This window comes from Malus sylvestris, chromosome 2, assembly GCF_916048215.2.
Source record: "Malus sylvestris chromosome 2, drMalSylv7.2, whole genome shotgun sequence".
NCBI classification, from domain to species: Eukaryota; Viridiplantae; Streptophyta; class Magnoliopsida; order Rosales; family Rosaceae; genus Malus; species Malus sylvestris.
The window spans coordinates 28,258,256-28,286,110 of NC_062261.1; the positions used below are offsets into that span (position 1 = coordinate 28,258,256).

Consider the following 27,855-nt stretch of genomic DNA (forward strand, 5'->3'; position numbering starts at 1 on the left):
CGACGTCATTATACATCCCCATTGGGCAGTACCTACTATTTTGTCATGGGTGACGGAATGAGGATAGTTTTTTGGGAAAACATCACTTTCGGGATTGCCCCTGATAAGAACGAATTTATCTATCACCGATTGCTGGTTGTATGCAACCAGTTACACGTAAAATTTTCTCATGATAAGCTAATATTCAACGAGCAACAAAACGATGTTACTTAAAAGAAAGGGAAGTAGGAACAAGTACAACTAGGTTGGTTTCTTTTGATTCTACGTCGTTTTCATGCGTTACGGACTTAGGAGTGGTTTGGGAGTGAGGTGCTTAAAAAAAAAGCACCCATGAAAAAAAGCTGTGAGGGTTTTAGGTGTTTGGTAAACTGAAAAAAAAGGGCTTATTTTGGAAGCTGCTGTGAGAATAAGCTGAAATCAAAAGAAAAAGCTGAAGCTGCTATTTGTAGCTTTGGAAAACTGGTTTTTTTTCAAAGCACACGAAGCTACAGTGCTCCTTTAATGAAAAGACCCACTATCAGACTGCTTTTTTTTTTTTCCAAAGGCACTTTTACAAAAAAGTTTACCAAACACTTTACTGATTTATTTCACAACCGCTTATTCTCACAGCACAGCCGCTTATTCTCACAGCAGTTTTTTTTTAAAGCACAGCAATACCAAACCAGCCCTTAATTGGGAACAGATGGATCCAGCAGGAAGGAAAATGACAGAATATATAGCATCTCTACTCCAAGTCTCCTACCAAGAAATATATTTTGCATCTCTGCTCTTGTTTTCCCATTCAATATAGAGTCAGGGTCTGGAATAACACAGTACCAAACAAACCGAAATTCAAAAGACCGTCGAGGGCAAAAGAAAGAGGAGCAGCACGCAATTTCAATTCATATACAGGCACGAGAATACGGCTCCTTAGAAAACAATGTGAAGACAACACACTCTGTCCATCGTTTGAAACGGAACAAAAGACGAAGGTGAAAACCACCCTCATGTTAGTAACGTTACCAAGCTATGACATTAGGCTTCTGTTGTCTGGAACAGTGCGTCAACTTCTCCAATAACAGTTTGAGCTTCTTCAATTTCAGGGCCTTCCTTCTGGTTCAACTCTTCTTCTACTTCAGCCTAAAAGTAATTATCTTGCTTAGTGAATTGGAGCCAAATGAGTTGGTACTTCAAACTAAGGTTTACCAAGACTTTTACATACCAAAATTCCTTTCAGGTCAGCTAATGAGGCCTCCAAGCGTTTCCGACAGTCTGGAATCATCATCCTTGATTCAGCTAGCACATTTTCCTGTAAGGGAACCAAGATGACAAGACAGGAATTTTATTTGGAAGGGATAGGCATATATCCATTGATCTTTTCGTTTCTTCAGTTGACTTCTCAATGAAGTAGCTTAACAAAGAATATACGAGAACTTCTCCAAGCACTCAGAAGCAAGATTGGGTCAATGGCCTTTAGTTTGAACATTATCTGATGGGAAAAAATACTCCCTGACCTATACCTATTAAAATTAATGGATCTCCAAAAGAACATAGACAGTTGATAAACTAAGTTATGAAGTATATATTGTGGGGTTATGTAATCTTAACCCTTTTCTTCTGTGAATTTTTTTTGTAAATTACCATAATTTCTACAAACAAGCAAGCAAGCAAACGCATCTGAACATTTATGTGTACATGCAGATTGCACAATGCACTGATTCAAGTCAATCTGCATCTTATTAATCGCCTCAAAAGTGTCCCAAAGATTGAATCAGAGGGTAAAATGATCCATTAAAATTTCAAATACGTCATCTGCTAACAGGAATTTGGCCCCAAATCTTACTAATGGTATGCTAATAACTATTATTGAAAAAATAAGAAAGCAAAAATGTGGGACTTATTTTTCTACTAGCATGGTATTGGCTGTCCAAATTTGTTAACGGGGAAAAGTATATAAATCCCTTTCTAAAAACTACGAAGTTTAACAATAGAATGATAACAAACAAGTAGAACAAGTTAATTGATGCCGAATATATTCAAAAGAAAAAGGTCAACCTAACTTCAGAAATCTTAACAAAGTCCTATAAAAAATGTCTAGTAACATATTCCCACCACAGAGAATGATATATATCTAAAATGCATAAATTTCCAAACAACAGATGATAACTGACTCACATATCACAAACATAAAATATGACAGTGTGCCACAAATCAAGACAGCTAAGAACCATGTAAGGAGTTCAGAAACTCATAAGTGAGCAAATTTGTTGTTGTCAACTAACCAAATGTCTGCAACAAATGCAAGACAATATAAATTTAAAGATGATGACAACTTAATGGTGCCAGCTGCTGAATGATGCACGTCTCGATCATACCTGCTGCTTCAGGTCATACGGATCAGCTCCTTTCTCCTTCATGTCTGCTGTTTTGGCAGCTTCTCTCTCAACCTCTTTCTCATAGGAATGAAGCTCCTTAACTAGGCGTTTACAAGTACCAGTCTTGACTTTCAGATTTCTTAGGGTTGCCATTGGTGTCCTATCAAAAGAATCATTTTCTTGATAAATGCAAAGTACGAAACCCATGATCTAAAATATCGCATTTGAGCTTTATATTCAATCAATCTATAATATGCTATATATTATAATTCAATAACAGAATCGTGTAATTAAACTAAAATTTATAAGCTATATATGGCAGATTCACTACGCCCTCATCTTCTGTACCAGATCCCATTTACAGGAAGTGTTTTTCTAACTGATTGAACAAAAGCGGGAAAGGGGTCGGTGCAGTTTGAGATCATTCTTGTTTCCTGAGACATTTTGATATAAATGATTTCAAGAACTGGCGGAGGCAGGAATATATCTTAAGGGGCACGAACTATTATATATCAGTAACAGTACCAAATAGCAACACTAACATATAATGATATAAACCCCAGAATTCAAATGTTGATTAACAATATTTCTTTCATAGTTTAATATTCCTTCAAAATTGAACAAACTCCTTCACTCAACGGGCAGAACGACGGCCAAAACAAATGCCCACTTCCATCATTTCATGGTAGTGCTTCACAAGGAAACCCCACCAAGGATTCATCCGTCAGTGGAGCTATTTGCCTCACTGATCAAAATTTCAACGAAAAATAGCACACAAACAGCATAAACTAAGCAAAACGTAGGCTCAAGTGCACAATATTCTAGTTTAAAGACAGGAAAATATACAGATCCACCAGTGGGAAGCGTTCAGTAAAGCGAACATTGCTCTTATATTTGGGGGAGAGAGAGAGAGAGAGAGAGAGAGAGAGAGAGTACCTGGGCGTACAAGAGAGGAGTAGCAAACTGGAGCAGAAGATTGTGGAAGATTAAATACACGCGATGAAGTGAACAAGGTGAGGGAGAGGGGGTGTCTTTGGTCGGTTTATGGTGCGGGAATCTGAGTTCGATTGGAGTCGGGGGAATCTTGGCCCGGCGGATTTGCTGTCTCAAACCTATTGTCTCCTTCATACTAGTTTTCATTCCAAATTGAGTCACTGTCGAGTTCAATACTAATTGTTTTCCCATTCTTTATCTTAGTGTAAAATTACAAAAGAAATCATGGATGAAGCGTGAGTGGAAGAAAAAGAAAAGGAGAAAAAAGTAAAAATAAGAGTATGATCCCTTAACTTCATCCCAATTGTATCTTAATTGAAAATCTATGAGATTGATCTCTAAATTTTTTCTCAATATGGAACATAGTCCTTTTGAGGCTTTGAGAGATTGAGAAATTTCGACTAAAATAGAGTATAAAAGGACAGAAAATGGCAGAAGTTAAAAGACCGTTGCTCCAGATAACAAGTTCATGACCACTATTCAAAGGTTTTTAGTTCACCTACCACAGCACCAATTGGCCTAAAATTCAAGGCATTGCTCTAATTTTGTATATTTTTCCTTGTATATTTCTTATACATCTCTCCTAGTTGCCATCTCCTTCGCTAGCTCTTCTACATCTACCAATTCGGTCATGCAATTTTTCTTCAAAACAGAATGAAAAGTTCTAACCGAACTTATAGACTTTACGACAATGTTCTAAAAATCAGCCTAGGCGGCCGCCTAGGTGCTGGGCGTGGGTGTGCCGATGCGATTAGGTCTGAATCGTTAAGAAAAATTGGGGAGCTGTTAGGTGCCCGCCTAGGCGCTCTTAGGCGGCTTGGGCAGCCTAGGCGGCGGTCTAGGCAGAGTGAAATGGTTTCCTGGGAAGAAATTCCAAATAGATACCCAGAATCGCAAAAGCTTTCTCGCCGCTTTGACTCCCTTTCTCTGTGCACCACGACTTTCTTAACTAGCGTGATTTCCTCTCTTTGAAATTCATCGAAGGAGAGGAACTTACAACGCAAAACAGAAGAAGAGAGAAGAAGAAGAAGAAGAAGAAACAGAAAGAAGACGAAGACGAAAAGGAAAGAATAAAAAAGAATAAAAGTTTCCGGTTTTCAAGACGTCAAAATGGTCTCCTTCATTTGGGAGCCTCTTGGCTAATGTGAGAGATGGGGACTAGGGGTGGAGGGGAGGGGTCAGACCACACACGTGGTGCTTTATGAAATGGGGAAGGATGCATGCACCTCTTCAAAATTTTCTCTTTATTATGAACCACCAAATCAACTATGTGGGAGTTTTAACTTTATTTAAAAAAAAAATAGATATAATCATTCAAAATGTCTCAAGTTATATGACATATATGCTTAATGTGTTTTTAAATTTTGGACTTGTTAGATACTCTTTTTGCATTTTATCATTCTTTTATTATCTTATTCATGGATTTCATACAAATATAATTTTTTTGTAAGTGTCAATATACACTTATTTACAAGATATACAAGAAATTTACATAAATCTGCCTATGCACCTGTCTAGATCCCGCCTAGCCGCCTAGGCACTAGGCGCCAGCCCTCTACCCAACTAGCACCTAGAATTTTTTAGAATCTTGCTCTACGATTGATGTAGTACTTCTGAAGTTGAAGAACTGCTTCTTGTTTTGCATTCATCAAATTCATACAAGGTATACATTGAGCAAACTGCACCTCACTACCTCAATTTGCTAGTGAATCACTTAAAGTTAACTTAGTTATTACCCCTAAAAAATAACGCTAGGTAGACCAACTTTTTGGACCAAATTTATAAATCATGTGATGTGTCACCAATAGGAAATAACTACGTTAATTAACACTTACGTAATAATTTAATCATCAACAACTGGGTCATGATTTACAAAATTTGGTATAAATAATTGGTCTCCCTCGTATTATCTTAAAAAAAAATTATAATTGATTTGCCCCTAAAATTGGCATTTAGTCTTATTTTTGAACCTTTTGTCTCACTTTGCCCCTTGAAATTTTCATTTTTATCTCATTTAGTCTCAGTGCACCACATTTTCGTCAAATAGACATTAAGTCAAAGGGTAGTATGGACATTTCATTTTTTTTAACACAATTCTTTATCTCCAACCTACCTACTAAAGAAATCCCAATACCATATTTTACAACTCAAATTCAAACCCAAGAAATTTTCTCCATAATTTACATACCCAGGGACTTTCTCCAGGTTTGAGATGAATTGTCATCATCGCGAAGAAGATTAGCTATCAACTGAACTCAAGGACTGGATTTGTAGGCATGAGGCTTACCTCTAGTTCTATAAACATGAAATTCCCATGCTACCCTTTAATTTACAATCTATTTAACGGAATGGATGAAGAAGTGGATTGAGACTAAATAAGACGAAAATGGCAACTTAAGGAGTAAAGTGAGACAAAACCAATTTCAAGTGCAAATCAATTAATAAGAAGAAACAAAAACTTAATAATCATTAAAGAACTACCATTTATGTGCTACCGGAGGTGGATCTATTAAGGGATATGGGTGGTACCCGGACCACCTAAAAGCCCGGATAAGTAGTTGTGAGGATCTTTGAGGACCACCCAAGTCTGGGCATTTGGTGGAGGAGAAGATGAGGGGAGGGGAGGGGGGTGGGGTGTTGTGTTTTGGGTCTTCTGACATTTTGCAAACCATAAGGAGGAAGAAGAAGAAGACTAGGTTTTTTTAAATGACTTGGCCAAAACGGCGTTGTTCTGAGCCAAGTCATTTAAGTAAAACGGGGAGTTTGATAGGTGGTTTGAAGACACCCTCCTATCCTAAGCCGGATTTTTTTTTAATACATCGATATATATTTACACTAAAGGAAGGGGGAGTTCGACTAAGCTACACAATGAGCAACCTAATTTGTTCTTTTTTTAAATACATTGATATATTTTACACTAAAGGAAGGAGGAGTTTGACTAACCCACACAATGGCAACCTAATTTGGCATCGAATTTACTATCCACAAGATTCGAACCTACGACATCTCATTTCTAAGTGACGAGGAATATCACTAGACCGTAGTACTGACAGACTTCTAAGCCCCATTCTTTGATATATAGTTTTCACCATTTTCTATTATAAAAACAAAAAGGATTCAACTTTCAAGGGAGAACTTTTCCAATTCCAATTCCAACTCCCTAATTGGCTTATCATATTCCCCAATCCCCACCCCACCCAACCAAAGACTACCACCATCGGTTACTCTCAAGTCTTCACAGACCACCATCAGGCCCATCACAAGGTGCCTGTCTGTCTCTTGTCTCCTCTCCACGACCAAGTCCCCGGACCACCAGTCTGCTGTTTATTCTCCACCACCACTCAACCCCTCATTATTAAATTTAAGTAAATTTTATGTTTTAGCCAAAATTAATCGAATGTTAAGTTCAATAGATTATAGTTATTGTTAATTTGTTATGATTTTTTTCATATTGTTTGGATCATGAAGTTGTTTGTTCTTTTATATTTTTTAAGTTTCATGAATTGATATGGTTTTTTGTTTTGATTAATTGATATGTGTAGAATTTAGAAGCATAAAACGATAAAATGAAACCTCGTCGTAGACAAATTAGTCTTTGTAGTTTGTAATATTATTTATACAAAGATTATGAAAGAAAAGTTGTAGTTTATTGTTTAATTTTTTCAATGTTATTTTTGTCTAATAATTTTTGAAGCTTTTATGAGGGCGAGCCTTGTGCAAAGGAAATGTTGCTATTTTTTTAGAGGTCTTAGGCTCAAATTTCGTAGATGACGAGTTTGAAATAAATTTATTCCCACACCGCTTAGTGTAGATATATTGTTACTAAACTATTCCATATTAGCTTCTTGCCATTTAGTACTATAGTTAAGTAAATTCCTCTTCACTTGTAATGAGAGGTCTTAGGTTCGAATTTCGTGAATAGCGAGTTCATACTCCCTCACACAGCTTAGTGTATGTTGTAACTACTCAGATGGCTTCCAAGTAGTATCTAGGTGAAAGAATTTTGTATGCATTCATAACTAAAGTAAAACAAAATAGTTACCTCTTTTCTTGGTGAGTAGAAAAAACAAGTACCTTGTAAGTACACAATACATTATGAGAAACTGCATGTCGCAGATCCTCTACAAATTTAGCAGTAGGAAATCGTTTATACACGATACACATACATCACAATATAATCAACCAAACTGAGAAGCAACTCAAATCTGTCAAGTTAGTGGTTATGGACATCAAGTTCGATAGGTCATTGGTTTATTCAGTTTCATGTACTAATTACATTGGAGAGGAACATCCTTAAACGCTGCAGTCGTCCTCCAATTTGCTGCAGTTGTCCTTTAATCAGATTTCTAAATGTTTGGGAAAAGATTAAGAATACGAAGAGTGCAACAGCGGACGAAACCCCGCTGACAAGGAATAAACCAAGAAAGTCGTGGAGGCCAAGAGTATTGGAGGGACTACTCATATTATTATCCTCCATACTATCGTCCGGCATAAGACTTGTTTTTCTATGAAACCAGGTCTTTTCCAGGTCTAAAAGCTGTCCTTCTTCTCTCATATGTCGTATTTGTGTCGATAAGTCCTCGACCAATTTCGAACCTTTAGGGAAAGCCTGAAGATGAACGATGTATGAACAACTTATTATAAGCTTATACAAGTATAATTTTTTTTCTTGTTGGTTACAAATTCTTGTTTGTAATTTAAAGTTGTTAATTATATAGAGTTTTATATTCCGGAACGCATGTAACAAATGGGATAGATCACTTACAAAGGCTAAACCATTGGTGATAGACTTGGTTTTAATGATGGAGTAGTCGGAAGAATACTTTGCACGGAAGATATTGATATATGGAAGCTCATCAATTATCGCCGAAACACCGCCATGCTTGCTTCCTTTTGATAAAGCATCAGCATATTCTTCAGCTGAACGATATGGCTTCATCCCTTTGAAATTCAAGTTCACTATCACTCCCAATGAACCTGATTGGTAACCTATATAGTTTCCAATTGAGTCCATTTGTATCTGTTTAACTGTCATCATTGATGCTAAAGTAGCGGTGTAATTGGATGTCAATATCAGCACCACAAACATCCATATTATCACTACAAACTTTGCCAAGTTGCTAAGTATCCTCTCCCCTACAGGAGTTAACAAATAAAGATCTTAAACATTTTTATGAGTTGAGCATTTCGCCAGTAGCTGAAATAAAAGTAGGAATAACATGAACTAGATAAGCGATGAGATATATAGGGCACTTACTATGAGCAAACACAAGGGTTGAGAAGGAGAACCATAATATTGTTCCGATTTGCTGCAAAGGTGTGCCTTGAAATTCTTGGTTGACAGGACTCTCAATTACCCACACAATGAAACCCGTAAGGATAAAGAAACACGCACTCGTTATCCAAAGATATGCTGAAAGAGGTTTCAAGAAAATCCACATGTCCTTTTGATTTGGGACTAGCATTCCCACACCTAAGTCAGTATATGGCATTGTAAAATCAACATATTGAGATCTGTTCGATGTGATCGTTATATCTCCCACAACAGCATCGTAATTCTAGTGTATCATGTCCCCAACATGTGACAAGGAAGCCCAAGAATTAAATAAGAAATTCAGATAAGATACTGAAAGATAGATTAGGTAAAACAGAAAAATCATTACTTAATTGACCATACCTTGAGATAAACCTGGTAAACAAGATCACTGTAAGTCCCCGCCATAACTCCATTTTCATTCTCAAATGGAAAAAACTCATAATGTACTTTATACGGCAACGCACTGATTGCAATTTTGAACACATCGATACTGAACCCAGTGACATTTGTTCTATTGGTTTGAAGATCATGCTCCACACGCACAAGTTCCTTGAACCCAACTCTCACTGGAACACCAATTCTCAATTTTATTTCACTACTCAATTGCCTTTTAGATCCTCCTGGCCATCTAATTGTTTTCAAGTGGTTGCTTAAAAGAAGATTTCTGCCATTGTTAAGTATGTGTGACTGAGCTTTCTCGGTCTTTTCTTCAAAAAACCAAAATCCGACCCTTCTTGCCTCTTTTCCTATCACATTTACTATCTCTAATGTACCCGAAATCAGTTTCCCCTTTGGAAATTGAATTTCACCACTTAAACCCTTAAACCTCCTCTGCAATATTTCTCTTAGTAGCACAACTCCATGTTTGGATCTACTAGAATTTTTAGTACTTGCTTTTTCAATTGCTTCAGCTAGAGCCCAAGTTGCATCGTACACCCAGATTTTGTCTGCACTTAACTCACTTACTTTCATATTGGGATCCTTCATGTAAAGTTTGTTCCTCACTTTTGAAGTAAGATTTTGCAGCCTAGTTGATACTGGAATATAAGACTTCAAACCTACCACTCCTTGCATTGATTCAATCACTTTAGAATCCATGAAATGCAAGAAATTCATGCTAGCTGATGTCAGAATCCAAGTATAGCCTTCACTCATCATTCCTAACTTATTTACATTTGAGAAAAGGCGAGGCACAAGCAAGTGTGAAATGTGCACAACAAATACCTTTGTCTTCAATTTCATTAGCGTTTGGAGTTCTTCAAATATTTGTTCATTTGTTGAGGATATAGCAATACAGCTTTTATGTGCTATATACACATTTTTCTGTTGAAAGAAACTTGCCAAAGTTGGAATCATGTCATTCCCGTACTCTGTGTTGTCATACAGAAGTATGACATCCTTCCATTTAAAAACTTCAATGATGGCATTGATCCCCATAACTTGAGAAGTTTCATCTTGTGCGATCCCGACAGAGAAGGCATATCTATCGTCATTTAGAGGAAGAGGAGAGCTAGGTTCCGAAAAGGACAATATGGGCACTTTAGCTGCTTCCCCCAAATTTGCCAAAAGATTTGCTTCCACTCTTGTTTGTGCACCAATTATTGCTTCAACTTTTATATTTTCCAAAAGATGCAGAGCTGTGTTTGTGACAACTGAAAGTTAAATTAAATGTTGACTTTTGAAGTGTCTGATTTTGTATTATAGAAAAATCGTGATAAGAGCATACGCAGGTTATAAATATATAAGGGAGTTTGAGTGAGTTGCAAACTACACTCAACACTCAAGTTACCTATCCCAAATCTCCTTGAATCACGCTAAACAACCAGCATAAGGAACATAACTAAGCTCCTTGGATTAAGGAGTTGACAAACAAGATAAGACCCTTATACAAGTTGATAAGAACAAGAAGAAAATAAACGGCTATTATAACTAGGTAAAACACTAATAGGGTTGACAAAAACCCTATTACCCAGATAATACCAAGAAACCCTAATCATGAGGAACCCTATGTAACTAGAGGTCTTTCAATACTCCCCCTCAAGCTGGATCCAGAAGGTTGATTGATCCAAGCTTGCCGAGAAGCTTTTGAAACTAATGTGGGGCTAATGGTTTAGTGAATAAGTCTGCAAGTTGATCGTAGCTCATGACAAATGAGTTTTGATTGAAGGAATTATTTTGTAAAACATGTTCATTTGAGCAACATCATATAGCATGCAATTAACAATTAAAGGCGGAATCATGCTTACATGCACTCAAAAACAAAACATTTACCCATGAAATTCAAAGCCTAGTAGATTGGTGAACCAATAATCAACTCAAAACATAAGTGAGTTGAAATTAATACCTTTGTAGATTCCTCTTTGCATAAGCAAAGGCTAATCACCCAAAGAGATAAGGGCCTTCATTCCTTGCTTCTTAGATCCATGGATTTGGATGGAAGAATAGGTTCTCCAAGTTCCCAAAATTGAGAACCTCTAATTCTCGACACCAAGGTTAGATTGAAGAAGAAATGAGTGACCTTGGAGTAGTAGGATTGCTAGATGTACCCTCCAAGGTGTTGGCCTCTTTAGAGAGAAAATGGAGAGACAATTCTCACCAATTTTCCCCCAAAATAAACCCTTTTAACACTTAATGAATATTTGGCTATAAAATCATTTATATAGTCACTTCTTTAAGTGACCTAAACAACCAAAACCCTAATTCATTTCATCATGGCTGGCCATTTAGGGGATTTTGGGCTTTTGGGCTTTAATGAATCTTCATTCATTAAATTGTCATACAACTTAAGTTAATGGGCTTGACGTTCGAAACCCATTGGGCCTTAAGGTCCAAAACTATCCCGAAGTCTTTAACGAACTTATTCGTTTGATTAATTAACATATTAATTAATCCTTGCCATAAATAAATGATTAAACCATTTAATCATTCTTACTCATTTCCGTTTAATCTCCAATCTCCACCTTTCACGGTGTGCGATCCATTAGGTTCCTCTTAGCGAGGTAGTGGGCGATTAAAACCATTTTACATCGATTGTGAATTGAAACTATTTTCAATTCTCCCTTTAGTGATTATACACGTTTAAGGCTTCCACAAACCATGAGTGACACCTAGCAGCATATCATGGCTACCCAAGCTAATCAGAAGAGGTTTAGAGAACCTATTCAGTTCGGGATTACAAATGCAATACGGTCTTTCTCTAATCTAATACTCTTGACCACATTGTTTGGTTTGATAGTTTATTTCTCATGTCTACTATCCAATGTGTGTCTTGTGCTTATATGATTACCTTGAATGTGATTAGGAACGCATTCCCAAATCTCATTCATACTCTGGCCAGAGATTCAAATCATATCAAAGAGTATTCTCCCTCAAACGGTTTGAAGGTTAGAGATCCCTTGTTGCGCATTCACTTGTCTCCATAGCTAAGCGGCTTGACCCCAACGATGCCGTGGACACCCTCCTGATGGGATGACTTTGACATAATCAAAGATCAAGGTCTTAACCACAAGACAACTATGATGCCTCAGGTCTAAGGACTACTTTGCATTATCCCAACCATGAGTTCTCATGTGACATGGAATATGAGAACTCTTCGTTGATCGCGTTCAGTGAACTCATTCTCTATTGAGCACCTACCGCACTTGTCTTGATGTCACACACACCAATGATTCGAGACTAATCACTCTCCCTGAGAGAAGACATAGTACGTACTGATCTTAACGGACTGTCAACGCCCAATTGGCAATCCTATGATCAGGAACATTTAGGATGTGTCTACGAAAGAATGGTCTCAAGAATCTAACTTCATTAGATTACATTCTCCCAATCACATATTCCTTGGACTTTATCGTTTAAGCATATAACATTTATATGAGACGGCTCAAACAATAATGTATGCCCTTTATATGTAAAACTAGATTAGTTTAACATGTGAAATGTCCGTAAAGTATCATCACATGATTGGCTTTAGGGCACATTTCCAACAATCTCCCACTTGCACTAGAGCCAATCAGCTTGATCATCAATGATGATATCTCTTCTGTAGTCATTTCATAAATGGCTGAATAGTAGGCCTAGGCAGTGGATATCTATATGTGTTATCCACAGAAGCAACCTTGAGAATAACAACGTCACCATTATACATGATTCTCAATCATGTGGTTCAGTCTCTCATTTGTGTTCGGATCTTGATGAGACCTTGATTCCCCAGGCTTGAGCTATCGCCCCATTAGTGTCAAACACTTTCTGGTTGGAACCGAATAGAGAGTTCATAAATGAACTTTCCCATCCAAACAACATTGTTGTAAACTTCTATATGGCAATATATCTTGCATTCATAATGGAACACACTAAAGTCATTACTTTAATGTTTCCATCCAAATATCTCTTTAGTCATAATAAAGAGATATTCGTTTATCTCTTCATTCGTAATGAAGAAACATCCAATGATGGATTAGATTCATAATCTAATACATTTACGCTTCCTTTACGTTACTCTAATTCTTCCTCATTCTTTGAGGAATCTATCCTTTAGTATTTCTTAAATACTTAAGGACTCACTTGACAGTTGCCATGGTTCTGATCCTGGGCTTGCACTGATATCGTCTTGTACCGTTCTAGGTACAACTCATATCAATGTTTTTCATACAATATGAAATACATAAATCACCTTTCTGCTTATGCATAAAGGATTCAATTTACGCATTATTTCTTTGGGAGTCAAAGGGGTACATTCCCTTTGAGAAGGGCAACTTGCTAGTCTTACTAGAATCGTCCTTCTTATTGAAGTTTATCATCATATGAGAAACTTCCTAGCATCCATTGTCTATTATTAGGGATTGATATAATCCAATTATATCATGAAATCTATCATTATAGATTTCCATCCCATGTATATAGACTATATCTCCCATATACATTCTATCTTCATATAATGTATTAAAGTCATAACTTTAACGAAGAAGTATTCTTTTCATTTCCAAAATTAATATATCATATATACTTAGATTTTAGGAACATGATTAACTCCCACTAATCTTTTGTAAAACTAGTAAACAAAAGATTCATTTACATCTTTATGAGAAATCAAACGATTTGATCATTTTCTCATAAAATGCAAATAGCTCCCACTAACTTGCTAAGATCCATGATGGATGGATCTCTACAACTTACATGTCTTGTGATTTATAGTTTTAGACATATATTATCAAGACTATCTTAATAATGGTTTCGAAAACCCATATTATGTCAAAACATTGAATCACCATTTAGTTGTAGCTAGCAATCTTCGAATTTATTGAAACTAAGACTATCTCAAAGATGGTTTCTTCAAAGTCAACCATTCGCTTTGATTGTAGTCACCTTAAGCTACCAATTAGCTATGAAGGTTTCATTATTTCGAGTCAAATGGTACTTTACCATTTCCTTGAGTATATATCGTATATGCACTCAATGTAGTCATAAAGTTCAAAACCATTCAACTGAGACGGTTTATAAATCCTTATCGACTACCTTGGAGCTTGAGGTATAGGAACTAGGTTGTTATATTTGTTGATTACTTTCTTGTCTCTCAAAGAACCCATTCTTTGAGTTCTATCTCTCGTTCATTTGCTTTTAGGCAAATCACATTGTAGAATTACAATGAACTACCCAACAAAACAACATTTGTTAGTTGGTTTATAGAAGCGATATCCAAAAGTTATTTTAAGGATATCCTACAAGATTGTTATCAAACAAATATTGCTTGTTAGCACACAACCCCAAATCTTTAACATGCTTAAGATTTGTCTTTCTTTCCAACTACATCTTATGGAGTCATGAAAATACTGGAAGATCTTCTCATTGACAATCATATTGTTTTAGAAGTATATATCCTATATATGGGTAATAGATAACATCTAACGAACTAAATCTTATTCGAGTTCGTTCTTCTCCTAATGGAGAAATATATTATCTTATGATGCTATTTTCCTTGATATCTTTCAAGGAAACTCATCTAAAGTGTTACCTTTCCTTGGATCAAATCTAAGGAAGTAAATACTTTAGATGTCTTACTCATCAACTTACATTACTTGAATTCTTTGAAACATTTTGCAAAGTATTCGGACTTGTGTTTATTCAAAATAAACTATAGTCCAACCGAGAGTGATCTTCGGTGAATGTTATCCAACATGAGTAGTAATATGTTTGTGGACAAGTGCCACTAACATCTAAGTGAATTAACCTCAACAACTTTGTGATTCTTTCTTCTTTCCAAAAGAATAAAGATTCGAACATTTCGCCTCCATACAATTTTAACAAGAAGGTATTGGATCCGGATCTAACGATCCAAAGCGTCCATCCATGACCAACTCGTAATTTATGTTTTAGAGGTATCACAACTTTAGTTGGGATTAGTCACTACCTTGCAATCTTTTTGGATTTAAGCATCATTATTTTCTAAACAGTTAACACTACCATATTATCTCTACTATAGAGATAATTAATTAGATTACCATAATCCAATCATTGATTAATAAAGAACTTTGTTTTGTCAAACAAAACATTTATCCATTTCACATAGTGACGGAATTTAGTTCCTTAAAATTGGAATACAAAGACAATCTATGTTTTTCCAATTTCTTTGGTAGTTCATATGAGGAAGTAAGTACCATCTGCTTTTGCAGAGATCTACATTTGATTCACGTTTCCGAATGTGAAGCACCTTCTCTTCTCTCATATATCTTCTACTTCTTATTAGTCACACTTTTACAACGATTGTAAAACTTTGTTACTAATACGGAATCATGCATTCAAGTAGAAGAACCAACTGTTTTGAACTATTCAAGGACAATTTACAACACCTTCGAAAGGTGTGTCCTTGACACTTGCAAGACATTTCTTGCAAATACCCCTTCCAATATCCATCCTTTCATAAAGAAAGTTTGTTCCCTTTGAGTTATTTATCTTCTTTATTTGACTTTCACCTTTGACTACATTAGTCATGGTCCCTAAACTCCCACTATCTCTCTTGAAACCTTTTTCAATTGTGTTATACACATCAAACATTTTGGAGAGCATGTGGTTATTTTTCACTACATAGTTTATAATAAACTTAGTGAACGATTAGGATAGGGAAACAAAGGTGAAGTCCTTGCCTAGTTTCCGTCTCGTTAAGTGGTTTATCACTTCAACATTCAATGATTCAAAATCATCATAAGTCCATGTTAATGGACTATTTTTGTCAACCAACCATTATGTTCTAAACATAATTACAAACCTTCAAGAGTTGTACAAGGCAACTCTCATTTCTTCATACAACAATTTGTAAGTGAAGAAACATGGCACATAAAGTTTTCATGCCTTTGTGCTTTCTTCTCAAGTTCTTTGTTCATTTAACAAAGAAATAAGCACTAGTGTTTGCATTGACTAAGAGTTGTTCAAAGCAACTCCTATTTCTTCATACAACAAATTGTAATTGAAGAATTATGACATTAAAAGTGTTGTCCTCTTTATGATAGACCTTTTCTAACATATTCTTCTAATGATACATTATCAATAGTAAGATTGTGAGGATGAGACTACTTTGGTACTTTTACAAGCCATTAAAGACAATCTATGGTTTTGTAGTACCAAGTCCGTAAACTAAACGTTCGGTTTTGTCAAGTGTTGGATAGCGTTTGCAAATATATTGGTAATCAAATACTTAACGAATATAGATTGATTGATTTTAAGCCATTTGATTTGGGTCTTTAAATCAAATAGCACCACCCACTATTTTTGGCAAATTCCATATCCCTCATAGGAATTCGAGAGTTTTGGATGAAACTCCTAGTAGGTTATGGGAGGCTCACTATTACCAAGCCCACCTCACGATGATACGATATATGGCTAGCAACAATAATAATGAGAGAGTACGCTTACTCATTTGCAACTCATGCAAGTACCCATCTTATTTGGCCTCTAGAGAATGTAACCTCACAATGATATGATATTGGTTCCATTGCACTTAGTTAAGTTCTTCCCACCATGCTTAGTGTGTGAAGGGGTTCAAGAATAGCCTCACGATGATACGATATATAGCTATCCTCGTTGCCTACACTCACCTCATCATATGTATATGGATTCCTCCTGAGTATAAGCATGCACTGTGTACTCCCCCATGATAGGGTGAAGCCGGTGTACAAGTCATAAACGATTGGATCCCACCACGGTGGAAGGCCACGAAGAGATATTCTAAATATCTCTCGCTTATCAACTTAATATTGGTTTGGTTGAGGGTTTTAGGTCTCATCACATATAAACATACATTTTAATCTCTATTAAAACTATTTTGGTCCTATTACAACTATTGGTCCATCTCATTGTTTTAGTTGTACATAATACTCCCACTATGCTTTTAAAACGATTTTTAAAGCAAGAGTATATGATACTACTAACATAAACTTTGCATTCATTTGATGGACTATATAGTTGCCTTAGGGCCTAAGGATGATTATGAACCTTTGTTTAGATTCAACACGAGCCTTGTGTTGAACCTCGGTCTAGGAATGAAGATTGATTTTAGTTACACGTTTAATCACATTAAGGCGTGTTGTCTTAGGGGCGTTGGACCCAACTACTTCATTTTCATGCATATCATATAAAGCAAGAAAGAAGTACTTCAAAGTAAATGTGAGCTTATGCTCATTACAACATTTGCATATAACAAATTACTTTAAATTAAAGAAGAGCTTAAGCCCTTTTACAACATTTGATCAAATCAAATTACAACCAAAATCTAATCTACACATTCCCATGGTTCAAACAAATTTGAAACGGCCTTTCACATAGCTCAATTATATTAGGCTTAGGTTCATAATCACCCTTTAATTAATTAACACTTTAACTAATTAAATGAATGCAACATTTTCATTTGGTTTTTGTATCCATAAAATTGATTTAAATGGAGCTAAACAAAATGAAAATCCAATTCTCATTTAAAGAGACAAAACAATTTTGTTCTCATCCTATTTGGGCCATCATGCAATTAACCTCAACTTTTGGGCCATATTGCAATAACAAAAACTTTTGGGGTCACTTTGTACAATACACAAAAGTCACTACTTCATGTAAATACAACTAGAACCCAAACTTTAATCAATGCAAAAACTTCATTAAAGGATCAAAACAATTTGTCCTTTAGCGTTTTTGGACCTAAACGTAAAAACGTAAATTTTTGGGCCAAAGTGCAAATACACAAAAGTATCAAAACTTTATGTAATTGCATAAAAGCCCCAAAAGTACTCCCTTTGAGGGAGTGGCTGGTTTTGGGGAGGGATAAGATTGGTGTGTGTGTTGATTTGTGAGTTTTGTCAAAAACAATCAAGTGGTGTAAGATAAGAACTTCTTATCACCATTATTTCTATCACCTTTCATAAAAATAATATATGTTTTGATGATAGATATTTCTATCATCATTTAATCAAATATTTAACACTTTAAATACATGATAAATCATTTAAAAAACATATCACATAAACTTTATGAAATAAATCAAAACTTTGAATCAAAACACCAAACCTTTTTGTTCTTGGCAAGAACATCAAGAACAATGAAGAACATCCATGAAAAACCCAAATTTTTCCATGAACTTTTTCCACCCAAAAACATTCCAAAACCATTCTTACTTAAGGGAAATAACATCTAACCAAACTAGGGTACTTAGGGGTTCCAAAGAACACATTAAAACACTTTTAACAAGTCAAACAAGAACCCAAAAATTCACCCTTTGATTTTGGCCGAATTTTCCCAAAAGCATGGCACCAAATTTTAGCTCCAATATTCATGCTCATATGAACAACATCTACAACATTTGAGATAGCAAATTTTCCAACAAAATTTACTTTCAAAGAAGCAAGAATAAAGCTTGTAACAATTACAACTTTTAGATCACAAACTTATGAACTACAAAACACAAAAGGATTCACCAACTACTAGACCTAGGCTCTGATACCACTTGAAGGAATTATTTTGTAAAACATGTTCATTTGAGCAACATCATATAGCATGCAATTAACAATTAAAGGCGGAATCATGCTTACATGCACTCAAAAACAAAACATTTACCCATGAAATTCAAAGCCTAGTAGATTGGTGAACCAATAATCAACTCAAAACATAAGTGAGTTGAAATTAATACCTTTGTAGATTCCTCTTTGCATAAGCAAAGGCTAATCACCCAAAGAGATAAGGGCCTTCATTCCTTGCTTCTTAGATCCATGGATTTGGATGGAAGAATAGGTTCTCCAAGTTCCCAAAATTGAGAACCTCTAATTCTCGACACCAAGGTTAGATTGAAGAAGAAATGAGTGACCTTGGAGTAGTAGGATTGCTAGATGTACCCTCCAAGGTGTTGGCCTCTTTAGAGAGAAAATGGAGAGACAATTCTCACCAATTTTCCCCCAAAATAAACCCTTTTAACACTTAATGAATATTTGGCTATAAAATCATTTATATAGTCACTTCTTTAAGTGACCTAAACAACCAAAACCCTAATTCATTTCATCATGGCTGGCCATTTAGGGGATTTTGGGCTTTTGGGCTTTAATGAATCTTCATTCATTAAATTGTCATACAACTTAAGTTAATGGGCTTGACGTTCGAAACCCATTGGGCCTTAAGGTCCAAAACTATCCCGAAGTCTTTAACGAACTTATTCGTTTGATTAATTAACATATTAATTAATCCTTGCCATAAATAAATGATTAAACCATTTAATCATTCTTACTCATTTCCGTTTAATCTCCAATCTCCACCTTTCACGGTGTGCGATCCATTAGGTTCCTCTTAGCGAGGTAGTGGGCGATTAAAACCATTTTACATCGATTGTGAATTGAAACTATTTTCAATTCTCCCTTTAGTGATTATACACGTTTAGGGCTTCCACAAACCATGAGTGACACCTAGCAGCATATCATGGCTACCCAAGCTAATCAGAAGAGGTTTAGAGAACCTATTCAGTTCGGGATTACAAATGCAATACGGTCTTTCTCTAATCTAATACTCTTGACCACATTGTTTGGTTTGATAGTTTATTTCTCATGTCTACTATCCAATGTGTGTCTTGTGCTTATATGATTACCTTGAATGTGATTAGGAACGCATTCCCAAATCTCATTCATACTCTGGCCAGAGATTCAAATCATATCAAAGAGTATTCTCCCTCAAACGGTTTGAAGGTTAGAGATCCCTTGTTGCGCATTCACTTGTCTCCATAGCTAAGCGGCTTGACCCCAACGATGCCGTGGACACCCTCCTGATGGGATGACTTTGACATAATCAAAGATCAAGGTCTTAACCACAAGACAACTATGATGCCTCAGGTCTAAGGACTACTTTGCATTATCCCAACCATGAGTTCTCATGTGACATGGAATATGAGAACTCTTCGTTGATCGCGTTCAGTGAACTCATTCTCTATTGAGCACCTACCGCACTTGTCTTGATGTCACACACACCAATGATTCGAGACTAATCACTCTCCCTGAGAGAAGACATAGTACGTACTGATCTTAACGGACTGTCAACGCCCAATTGGCAATCCTATGATCAGGAACATTTAGGATGTGTCTACGAAAGAATGGTCTCAAGAATCTAACTTCATTAGATTACATTCTCCCAATCACATATTCCTTGGACTTTATCGTTTAAGCATATAACATTTATATGAGACGGCTCAAACAATAATGTATGCCCTTTATATGTAAAACTAGATTAGTTTAACATGTGAAATGTCCGTAAAGTATCATCACATGATTGGCTTTAGGGCACATTTCCAACATTGATGACCTATGATTGTACTTGTGCACGAACATAGTGACAATCAACTTTAATGTGCTTGGTTCTCTTGTGGAAGACGGGGTTGGAAGCAATGTGCATTACTACCTGATTGTCACAGAAAAAAGACATGGATTGAGGAGTGAAGACACCTAAGTCACATAGTTGACCCTTCAACCATATTAGTTCACATGCAGTAGATGCCATGGCTCGATATTCAGCCTCAGCACTTGATCTTGCAACAACTGCTAGCTTTTTACTTTTCCATGTAACAAGATGGTCGCCCACAAATGTGCAATACCAAATTGTAGACTTAAGATCAATAGAGTTACCAGCCCAATCAGCATCACAATAACCTGTGATCTGAGTGTTCTCATGCTTCTTCATGATTATGCCACGACCCACTGAACCTTTTAGGTACCGAAGTATTCTTTTGACAAGATTAAAATGCTCCATCATGGGAGAGTGCATAAATTGGGTAGCAATGCTTACTGAATAGGCTATGTCAGGTCTTGTAATAGTCAAATATATCAACTTACCAACCAGTCGCTGATAATATATTATGTTTGAAATTGGTTGCCCCTCAAAGTTGAGTTTGAGCTTGATGTCAAGAGGTGCATAGACAGGTTTAGCATCACTTATGTTTGCTTCCTTGAGAAGATCCAAAACATATTTCTGCTGGCTAAGAAAGAAACCCTTATGAGAGGTTGCCATTTCTATGCCAAGAAAATATCTCAGTATTCCAAGATCTTTGATTGCAAAACATTGTTGTAGTGAATGCTTGAGCTCCTTTATTTCTTCCGAGTTGTGTCCTGTAATGATCAAATCATCTACATATACAAGAACTACCAATTTCGCAGCAGTTCCTGTGCGTACGAATAATGAGGAGTCTGCGTTGCTTCTTTTAAAACCAACACTTGTAAGGACTGAACTGAGCTTGGCATACCAAGCTCTTTGTGACTGTTTAAGACCATAAATCGATTTGTGCAATTTACACACAACATCATGTTCATGACTTTGAGGATGACCTGGGGGCAATCTCATGTAGACTTCTTCTTCAAGATCACCATGTAAAAAGGCGTTCTTTACATACATTTGATACATAGGCCACCCTTTGTTAACGGCAACTGAAATGAGTACTCTCACTGAGTTCATCTTTGCAACAAGAACAAAGGTTTCTTTGTAGTCCACATCAAATATTTGAGTAAAGCCACGAGCCACTAATCTTGCCTTGTGTCTTTCTATGGACCAATCTGAGTTGAATTCAACCTTGTATATCCACCTACAACCTACTGTCTTCTTTCCTTTGGGCAGTGTCACAATGCTCCAGGTTTTATGTTGATCAAGGGCATGCAATTCATCTTGCATAACTTGTTGCCAAACCTGTGATTGATTGCTTCTTGAAACGACTGAGGCTTAACATGTTCAGATACATTACACCAAAAATCAGTGTATTTAGATGACACTTTTTGATAGGACACATAGTTGAACAGTGGATGCCTTGGCTTGTAAGTGACAAAGTCTTGCAGTCTTACTAGATGATGTCTTTCACGAATGGGATTTCATCGAGGCCCAGTAGAATGAGACTTGTATGGAGATTCCTCAGATGCAACACTGTGGAGAGATTCATCTTCAACTGAAGTGTTGGTGTTATCACTTGAATCTGGTTGGTTAGTTATAGCGGGGGACTTTGTGTGATGTGCATGCACCATTGCATTAGATTGAGTGACTTTAGTGGCAAGTATCTTAGTCCTTGGCAATGGAGGGCTGAACATGGACAAAACAAATGCATCCAAAGACCTTAAGGTGTGACAAGTCCACTTTTCTGTTTTTGACCATTTCCATTGGTGATTTGAACCCCAAAACCCTGTTAGGTAACTTGTTAATCAGGTAAGTTGTTGCCATAACACTTTGAGACCAAAAACTTTGGTACATTCATTTGGAACATCAAGGCCTTAGTTTTTTCAAGAAGATCTCGGCAATACCATTTTGTTGGGGTGTGCCAACACAACTAGTTTGATGTATGATGCCATTGTTGCTCAAATATTGAGTCATGACTTGTGACATGTATTCGGTGCCATTATTAGACCTTAGAGTTTTGATTTAAAAGGAAAAATGATTTTTAACAAGGTTATGAAAGTCCTTAAACACTTCCATCACTTCACACTTCCATCACTTCACTCTTTGATTTTGACAAATATAACCAAGTGGCTATTGAATAATCATCAACAAAGGTTATGAAATATTTGTAACCATCAAAAGATTCACTAGTTGGTCCCCATATATTAGAGTGTACAAGTTCAAAAAGATGAAAAGCTCTAGACAAAGATGAACCTAGAGGTAGTCTACTTGCCTTTGACATATGGCAAGTTTCACAGTGAATTTGTTCTTTGCTTAAGTTGGGAAACAAGGTTGACAAAACACATTGAGAATGGTGAGCTAGTTGCTGGTGCCATAATGAATGATCTTGAATGGAAACATGGATGGACTTAGACTTGACTTGGAATCCACTGGGAGAGCTTTTCAATATGTAATAGAGACCATCTAGGTAAAACCCCTCACCAATCGTCCTCTTGGTGACACAATCTTGAAAGATGACATTTTCTGGTGAAAAAATGGGTAAACAGTTTAAGGAATTTGTGATTTTTCCCACTGAGAGAAGTTGGAATGGAAACGAAGGAACATATAAGGCCATAGACTCTATTTGGTCTGATATCAAGTGAATTTTTCCCTTTCCTACAATCCTAGCACCGTCACCATTAGCTACAGACACATGTGATGGTTTATGAAGTTTCTCAAATTTATGCAATTTTTGACACGTGATTAGCCATATGATATGTGGCACTTGAATCTAAAATCATGCAACTCATTGATTTTAAGAGCAGTTTTGAAAGCATTCACGATACCTTTCATCTCTTGTTAAGGTAAGTGATTAGCATCGACCAAAAAACCTGCAAACTTGCCCAGCAACAACTCAATCTTCCCTTCCCTTCTTCTATTAGAGATAGGTTGCAAACTCATTTATAAGAGTAGCAGGATTTGCAGTGAACTGTTGGTAAGGATCTAAATTGTTGATAGATGAAGATGATGCAGTGTTGGCACGAGGATATGCTTAACTAGTCTTCTGTGCAGTCTTATCCTTCATGGACTTAGGCTTGAGCTCTGGATGCAGGATCTACACTTATCTCTCACATGCCCGATGTTGTCACATTGTAGGCACTTCAAATGAAGGTTTTTTCCTTTGTACCTTTTTTCATTTGTCAGATAAGCCCTAACTTTAGTCACATTGGTTTTTGTACCACTGTTCATTACTTTTCTTCTCACTTCCTCACGCTGGATGGTTGCACAAATGCTAGTGAAGGATGGTAGCTCAAGATTCATGAGGATATGGCTTCTCAAATCCTCATATTCTGAGCTCAAGCTAGACATCAATTGAAATTTTTTATCTTCTTTAGTTCTTGTAAGAAGCACTGTCCGATCAGTTGTGTGAGGTCTGTAGACATCCAGCTCATTCCACATGCTTCTCAGAAAGCCAAGATGTTGAACAAAAGTTTTACCTTCTCGTTGAATGTTGGAGATATCCTTCTTGAGTTGAAAGATGAGTGCAGAGTTGTTTTGATTACCATACATCTCTGTTTGGGCCTAAAAATATTGTTTTGGGCCGAGTTTAGAATTGTTCTCGTCCTAGTGTTGGTTGGGTCGAGTTTAAAATTTTTCTCAGCCCAGAGGCCTTGTATAGGTGTCGTTGAGGGTTATCTAGCTTATGGGCCGCGCAGTCGAAATTGAATATATCCCATCGGGAATTGGGGATGTGGGTGAGTCCTATCATGAGAAGGAGTTTCAACAGGATCATGATGCTGGAATTGAATACGACATGATAACGAGTTATGTTCAAAGTCCTAGTAGGAGTAGGATTGGCCGAGATAAGGTTGAATCAGGGAAATGAGTTTTAATCTGGGAGTGATTGGGATTCAATACAGGTTGGCTGCTATAAATAGGGAGGGAAGACATCGAAACAACCCCTTCCAATTCAACACACAAACTGCCCTGTGCAAACCTTCGCTCTACGCGAAACCTCTTAACAACCTTGAGATTTTTGTTTTTCTTTTTTCGCCAACACATCTTCAGTTTGGATAAACAGTACTGTGAAGGCAACTGGCGAACATCTTCAGTTTGGATAAACAGCACTGTTGCCGTAGAATCAGCCGACCGTGAAGCGCCTCCAGTTTAGATAAACAGCATTGCGACAGGGTTGACTGGTTATCTATCCAAGTCTCAGTCGAGAAGGATTTTCGAATCCTTATCGGCAGAGTTCATCTTATTAGCCTCTTCAGCAAAGTGAGGTGTTACAAGTTACTGGGCTCGGCACATCGAACGCCGAGTTGTTTATGATTGGTTATTTGCAAGTAGGTTTTAGAGTTCGGCATTCTGACGGCCGAACTACTTTCACAATCAAGACGTATATTCGTTTTGAATACTTGTGTCCTTATACTATGGTGTCTATTTAGCGTGCTTATACTCTTACGAATATAATCACTGTGACCGAATCCGGCGTCGACGATTTGTGAACTTCGCAGAACTAGCAGCCTTGTTTTCAGGCTCTAAAACCCGAAGGCCGAAAGTGTTCCTTCCTCGGCCGCAGTCGTAAGATCGAGAAGTCAGCAGCGCATCCAACGCAACATCAACAAATTTTACTCCTCGGCCGAGCTTGGCTGACTAGTTGGCACGCCCCGCATACAACCTAAGGACGTAGTTAGCTTACTAATTACTCGGCCTGCGCGCCACGTAGACTTGGTAGTTTTTAGGGTCAACAATCTCCTTCAAAGTTGTCTAGAGAGTGAGAGATGACTCTGAATAGCTGAAGATTTTAGCAATCTTCCTTTCCATGGAATTAAGCAACTATGACATGACCAATTGATCTTTACAAAGCCACCTTCCATATTATGGGGAAGTAACTTCAGGAGCAGGGTGACTGCCACCGATGAAACCAAGTTTGGATCTTCCACCTAGCGCAAGACTAACAGCTCTTGCCCACGGAAAATTATTAAACTCATTCAGTAACATTGAACTGAGTCATTGATTTGGATTGATATCCATTTCAGCGATACGAGCAGAAGGAGAAGCAATGGTGCTTTCATCCTCTGAATTCTCATCAGCCATATTTTTGTTGAAGGAAAATCACAACAAGTGAGATAAGAGCATACGCAGGTTACAAATATATAACGGAGTTTGAGTGAGTCAAACTACACTTAACACTCAAGTTACCTATCCCAAATCTCCTTGAATCACGCTAAACAGCCGACATAGGGAACATAACTTATTTCCTACGTATAAATGTGTACTTTTTGTTTTATATACAATGCTATTATGGTCATATAGGTTGGAGGAAGGGGGAGGGGTGTGAAATTAATACAATAGGTCAGACAAATAGATATCGAACTCAAAACAACTATTAAATCATCCTCGCCATATATATGACCAAAACTAAATAGATTAAGTGGTGCTATATCTATAGTTGAGTATAGATGAATTAATATCGCTTTAAGTATACACGGATTCTAATCGGAAAAACCTATTAGAATGAATTGAATGATTAGTTACTATCGCTTTAGCTAGAAGCTGCTAAAGAAGAAATATTTGTACCTGAAAGTCCCCATAAATATTGAATCAAATTCTACAAAACTACTTAAAAATGAATGACTCACCAGATGATAGAGCATGTAGAGGATCTCCTTTGGAATCCCTACTGTGGAGAACAACTCTTGTGCTGTAGTCAATATGCAGATGGTAAAAATCAGATAAAGCTGCCGAAATGCAGCTTCGAACAATCTTTCCCTCCATTGATCCCATGTCAAGAATCAACCCCACATGAGTTTCTTCAATTTCGCCATATAAAAAACTGACAAGGCTAAAGAAGGTGAGAAATATTGAGAGGATGGCTTGTTTCTTCCTTTGATCAAACTCCATATGTATTTCCAATGCTTAATCTGTTTATATCTTCTAGCTTATATATATATATATATATATATATATATATATGTATGTATGTATGTATGTATGTATGCTTCAAAATAGTTACTACATTTTTAAGGAAGTTCAAGAACGTTAAAGGTTGACCAAGCAAGTTGTTCGATGTTGATAAAAACATGCTAGTTGAGGATGCAAAGTAGAAACATTATTAACTTGCATGGCTTAAAATTTAATTACGTGAAATATTTTATGAGTACTTGGAGCAATTTTCATGTGATATATTTTTAACGTGTTATAATATGAGGTATGATATGGTTATAGTGTACACTAAAAATAAATAAATATTAGTGTTATAATTTGAGGCGAATTGTAAAACCACTCAAAATGAATAAATATGTTTCTACCATATTTGAGAGTAAAAAATGAGCTCCCAATAAAGACGCGTTTTGAAGCCGATTTTGAAATTTTATTTAGCTCCCATTCTGGAGTGCTTAAGTTAGTTACCTTGAAATGATTTTCTTAAAAAGTCACCAATTAGTGTTGCTTAATATTACGATATAATGATACTTAGTATTGCAATCAATGACATTTTTTTCAAGAATTTTAAGAGAGATTTTGCAAGTTCATTACATAAATATTTTCATTAAAACGTGGGTGGGAAATCTGATGGGTGAGAAGAGCATTCATACATACAAACCAATTATGGAGACGAAATTAAAACTGGCAATTATTCTCGGACCGAAGACTTGGTCATTTTCATGGTTTGAGTCTCATTTCCTTGCTCCTTCTATTTTTAATTCTTTTATTAGCTTTCAACGGTTGAGAACTTGCATGCAAAGATTCAAGACTTTCCTTTCTCACCGTGTGAGCCGGCTATTAATTAAAAAAATATACGTATATTATCTCTACTAATTAATAAAACTTTTATTGTCAATCAAAAGAAAGTGAAAAGATAAATTAGTTTTCTATCACACAAAAAAATGATGGGCAATAATGTAATTTCACATGTCCAAATTTTACTATTTTTATTTAAACCTCACCTACATGTGATGTTAAAATACCTCTAATATTTATTAAAAATAAATAAATAAATAAATAAATAAACCAAAAACAAAAACCTCCCACTCCTCCCATGTTCTCTCTCTCTCCCTCCCTCCTTCCAATTTTCTAAAAAAATATGTTCATACACACAAAGTATGTAGGCAAATGCTAGTGCTAATTAAGCTCAGCAAGTAATATACGATTCAGAATAGTAATATAAACATATATATATATATATGTGTGTGTGTGTGTGTGTATATATATATATATATATCTACACACACACACATTGTTACACCCCACATCGCCCAGGTGAGTAGATCATTTAAGTCTTATATGTATATTCTCATCTCTACCTAGCATGAGGCCTTTTGGGAACTCACT

General features: G+C 36.4%; 2 protein-coding genes across 2 annotated transcripts; both read right to left on the reverse strand.

Moving 5' to 3' along the window:
- Positions 1 to 739: 739 nt before the first annotated feature.
- Positions 740 to 3,506, reverse strand: LOC126586568 (tubulin-folding cofactor A-like). Its single transcript, XM_050251430.1, has 4 exons — positions 3,291 to 3,506; positions 2,355 to 2,514; positions 1,202 to 1,288; positions 740 to 1,119 (listed from the first exon to the last, which is right to left on the reverse strand). The coding sequence occupies exons 2-4, from the start codon at positions 2,505 to 2,507 to the stop codon at positions 1,015 to 1,017; spliced, it is 345 nt and encodes a 114-aa protein (XP_050107387.1). The 5' UTR covers positions 2,508 to 2,514; positions 3,291 to 3,506; the 3' UTR covers positions 740 to 1,014.
- A 4,102-nt stretch (positions 3,507 to 7,608) lies between these two features.
- LOC126602699 (glutamate receptor 1.4-like) lies at positions 7,609 to 26,322 on the reverse strand. The gene is made up of 5 exons (XM_050269600.1): positions 26,166 to 26,322; positions 9,025 to 10,301; positions 8,605 to 8,905; positions 8,113 to 8,483; positions 7,609 to 7,956 (listed from the first exon to the last, which is right to left on the reverse strand). The coding sequence occupies exons 1-5, from the start codon at positions 26,308 to 26,310 to the stop codon at positions 7,609 to 7,611; spliced, it is 2,442 nt and encodes an 813-aa protein (XP_050125557.1). The 5' UTR covers positions 26,311 to 26,322.
- Positions 26,323 to 27,855: the final 1,533 nt, after the last annotated feature.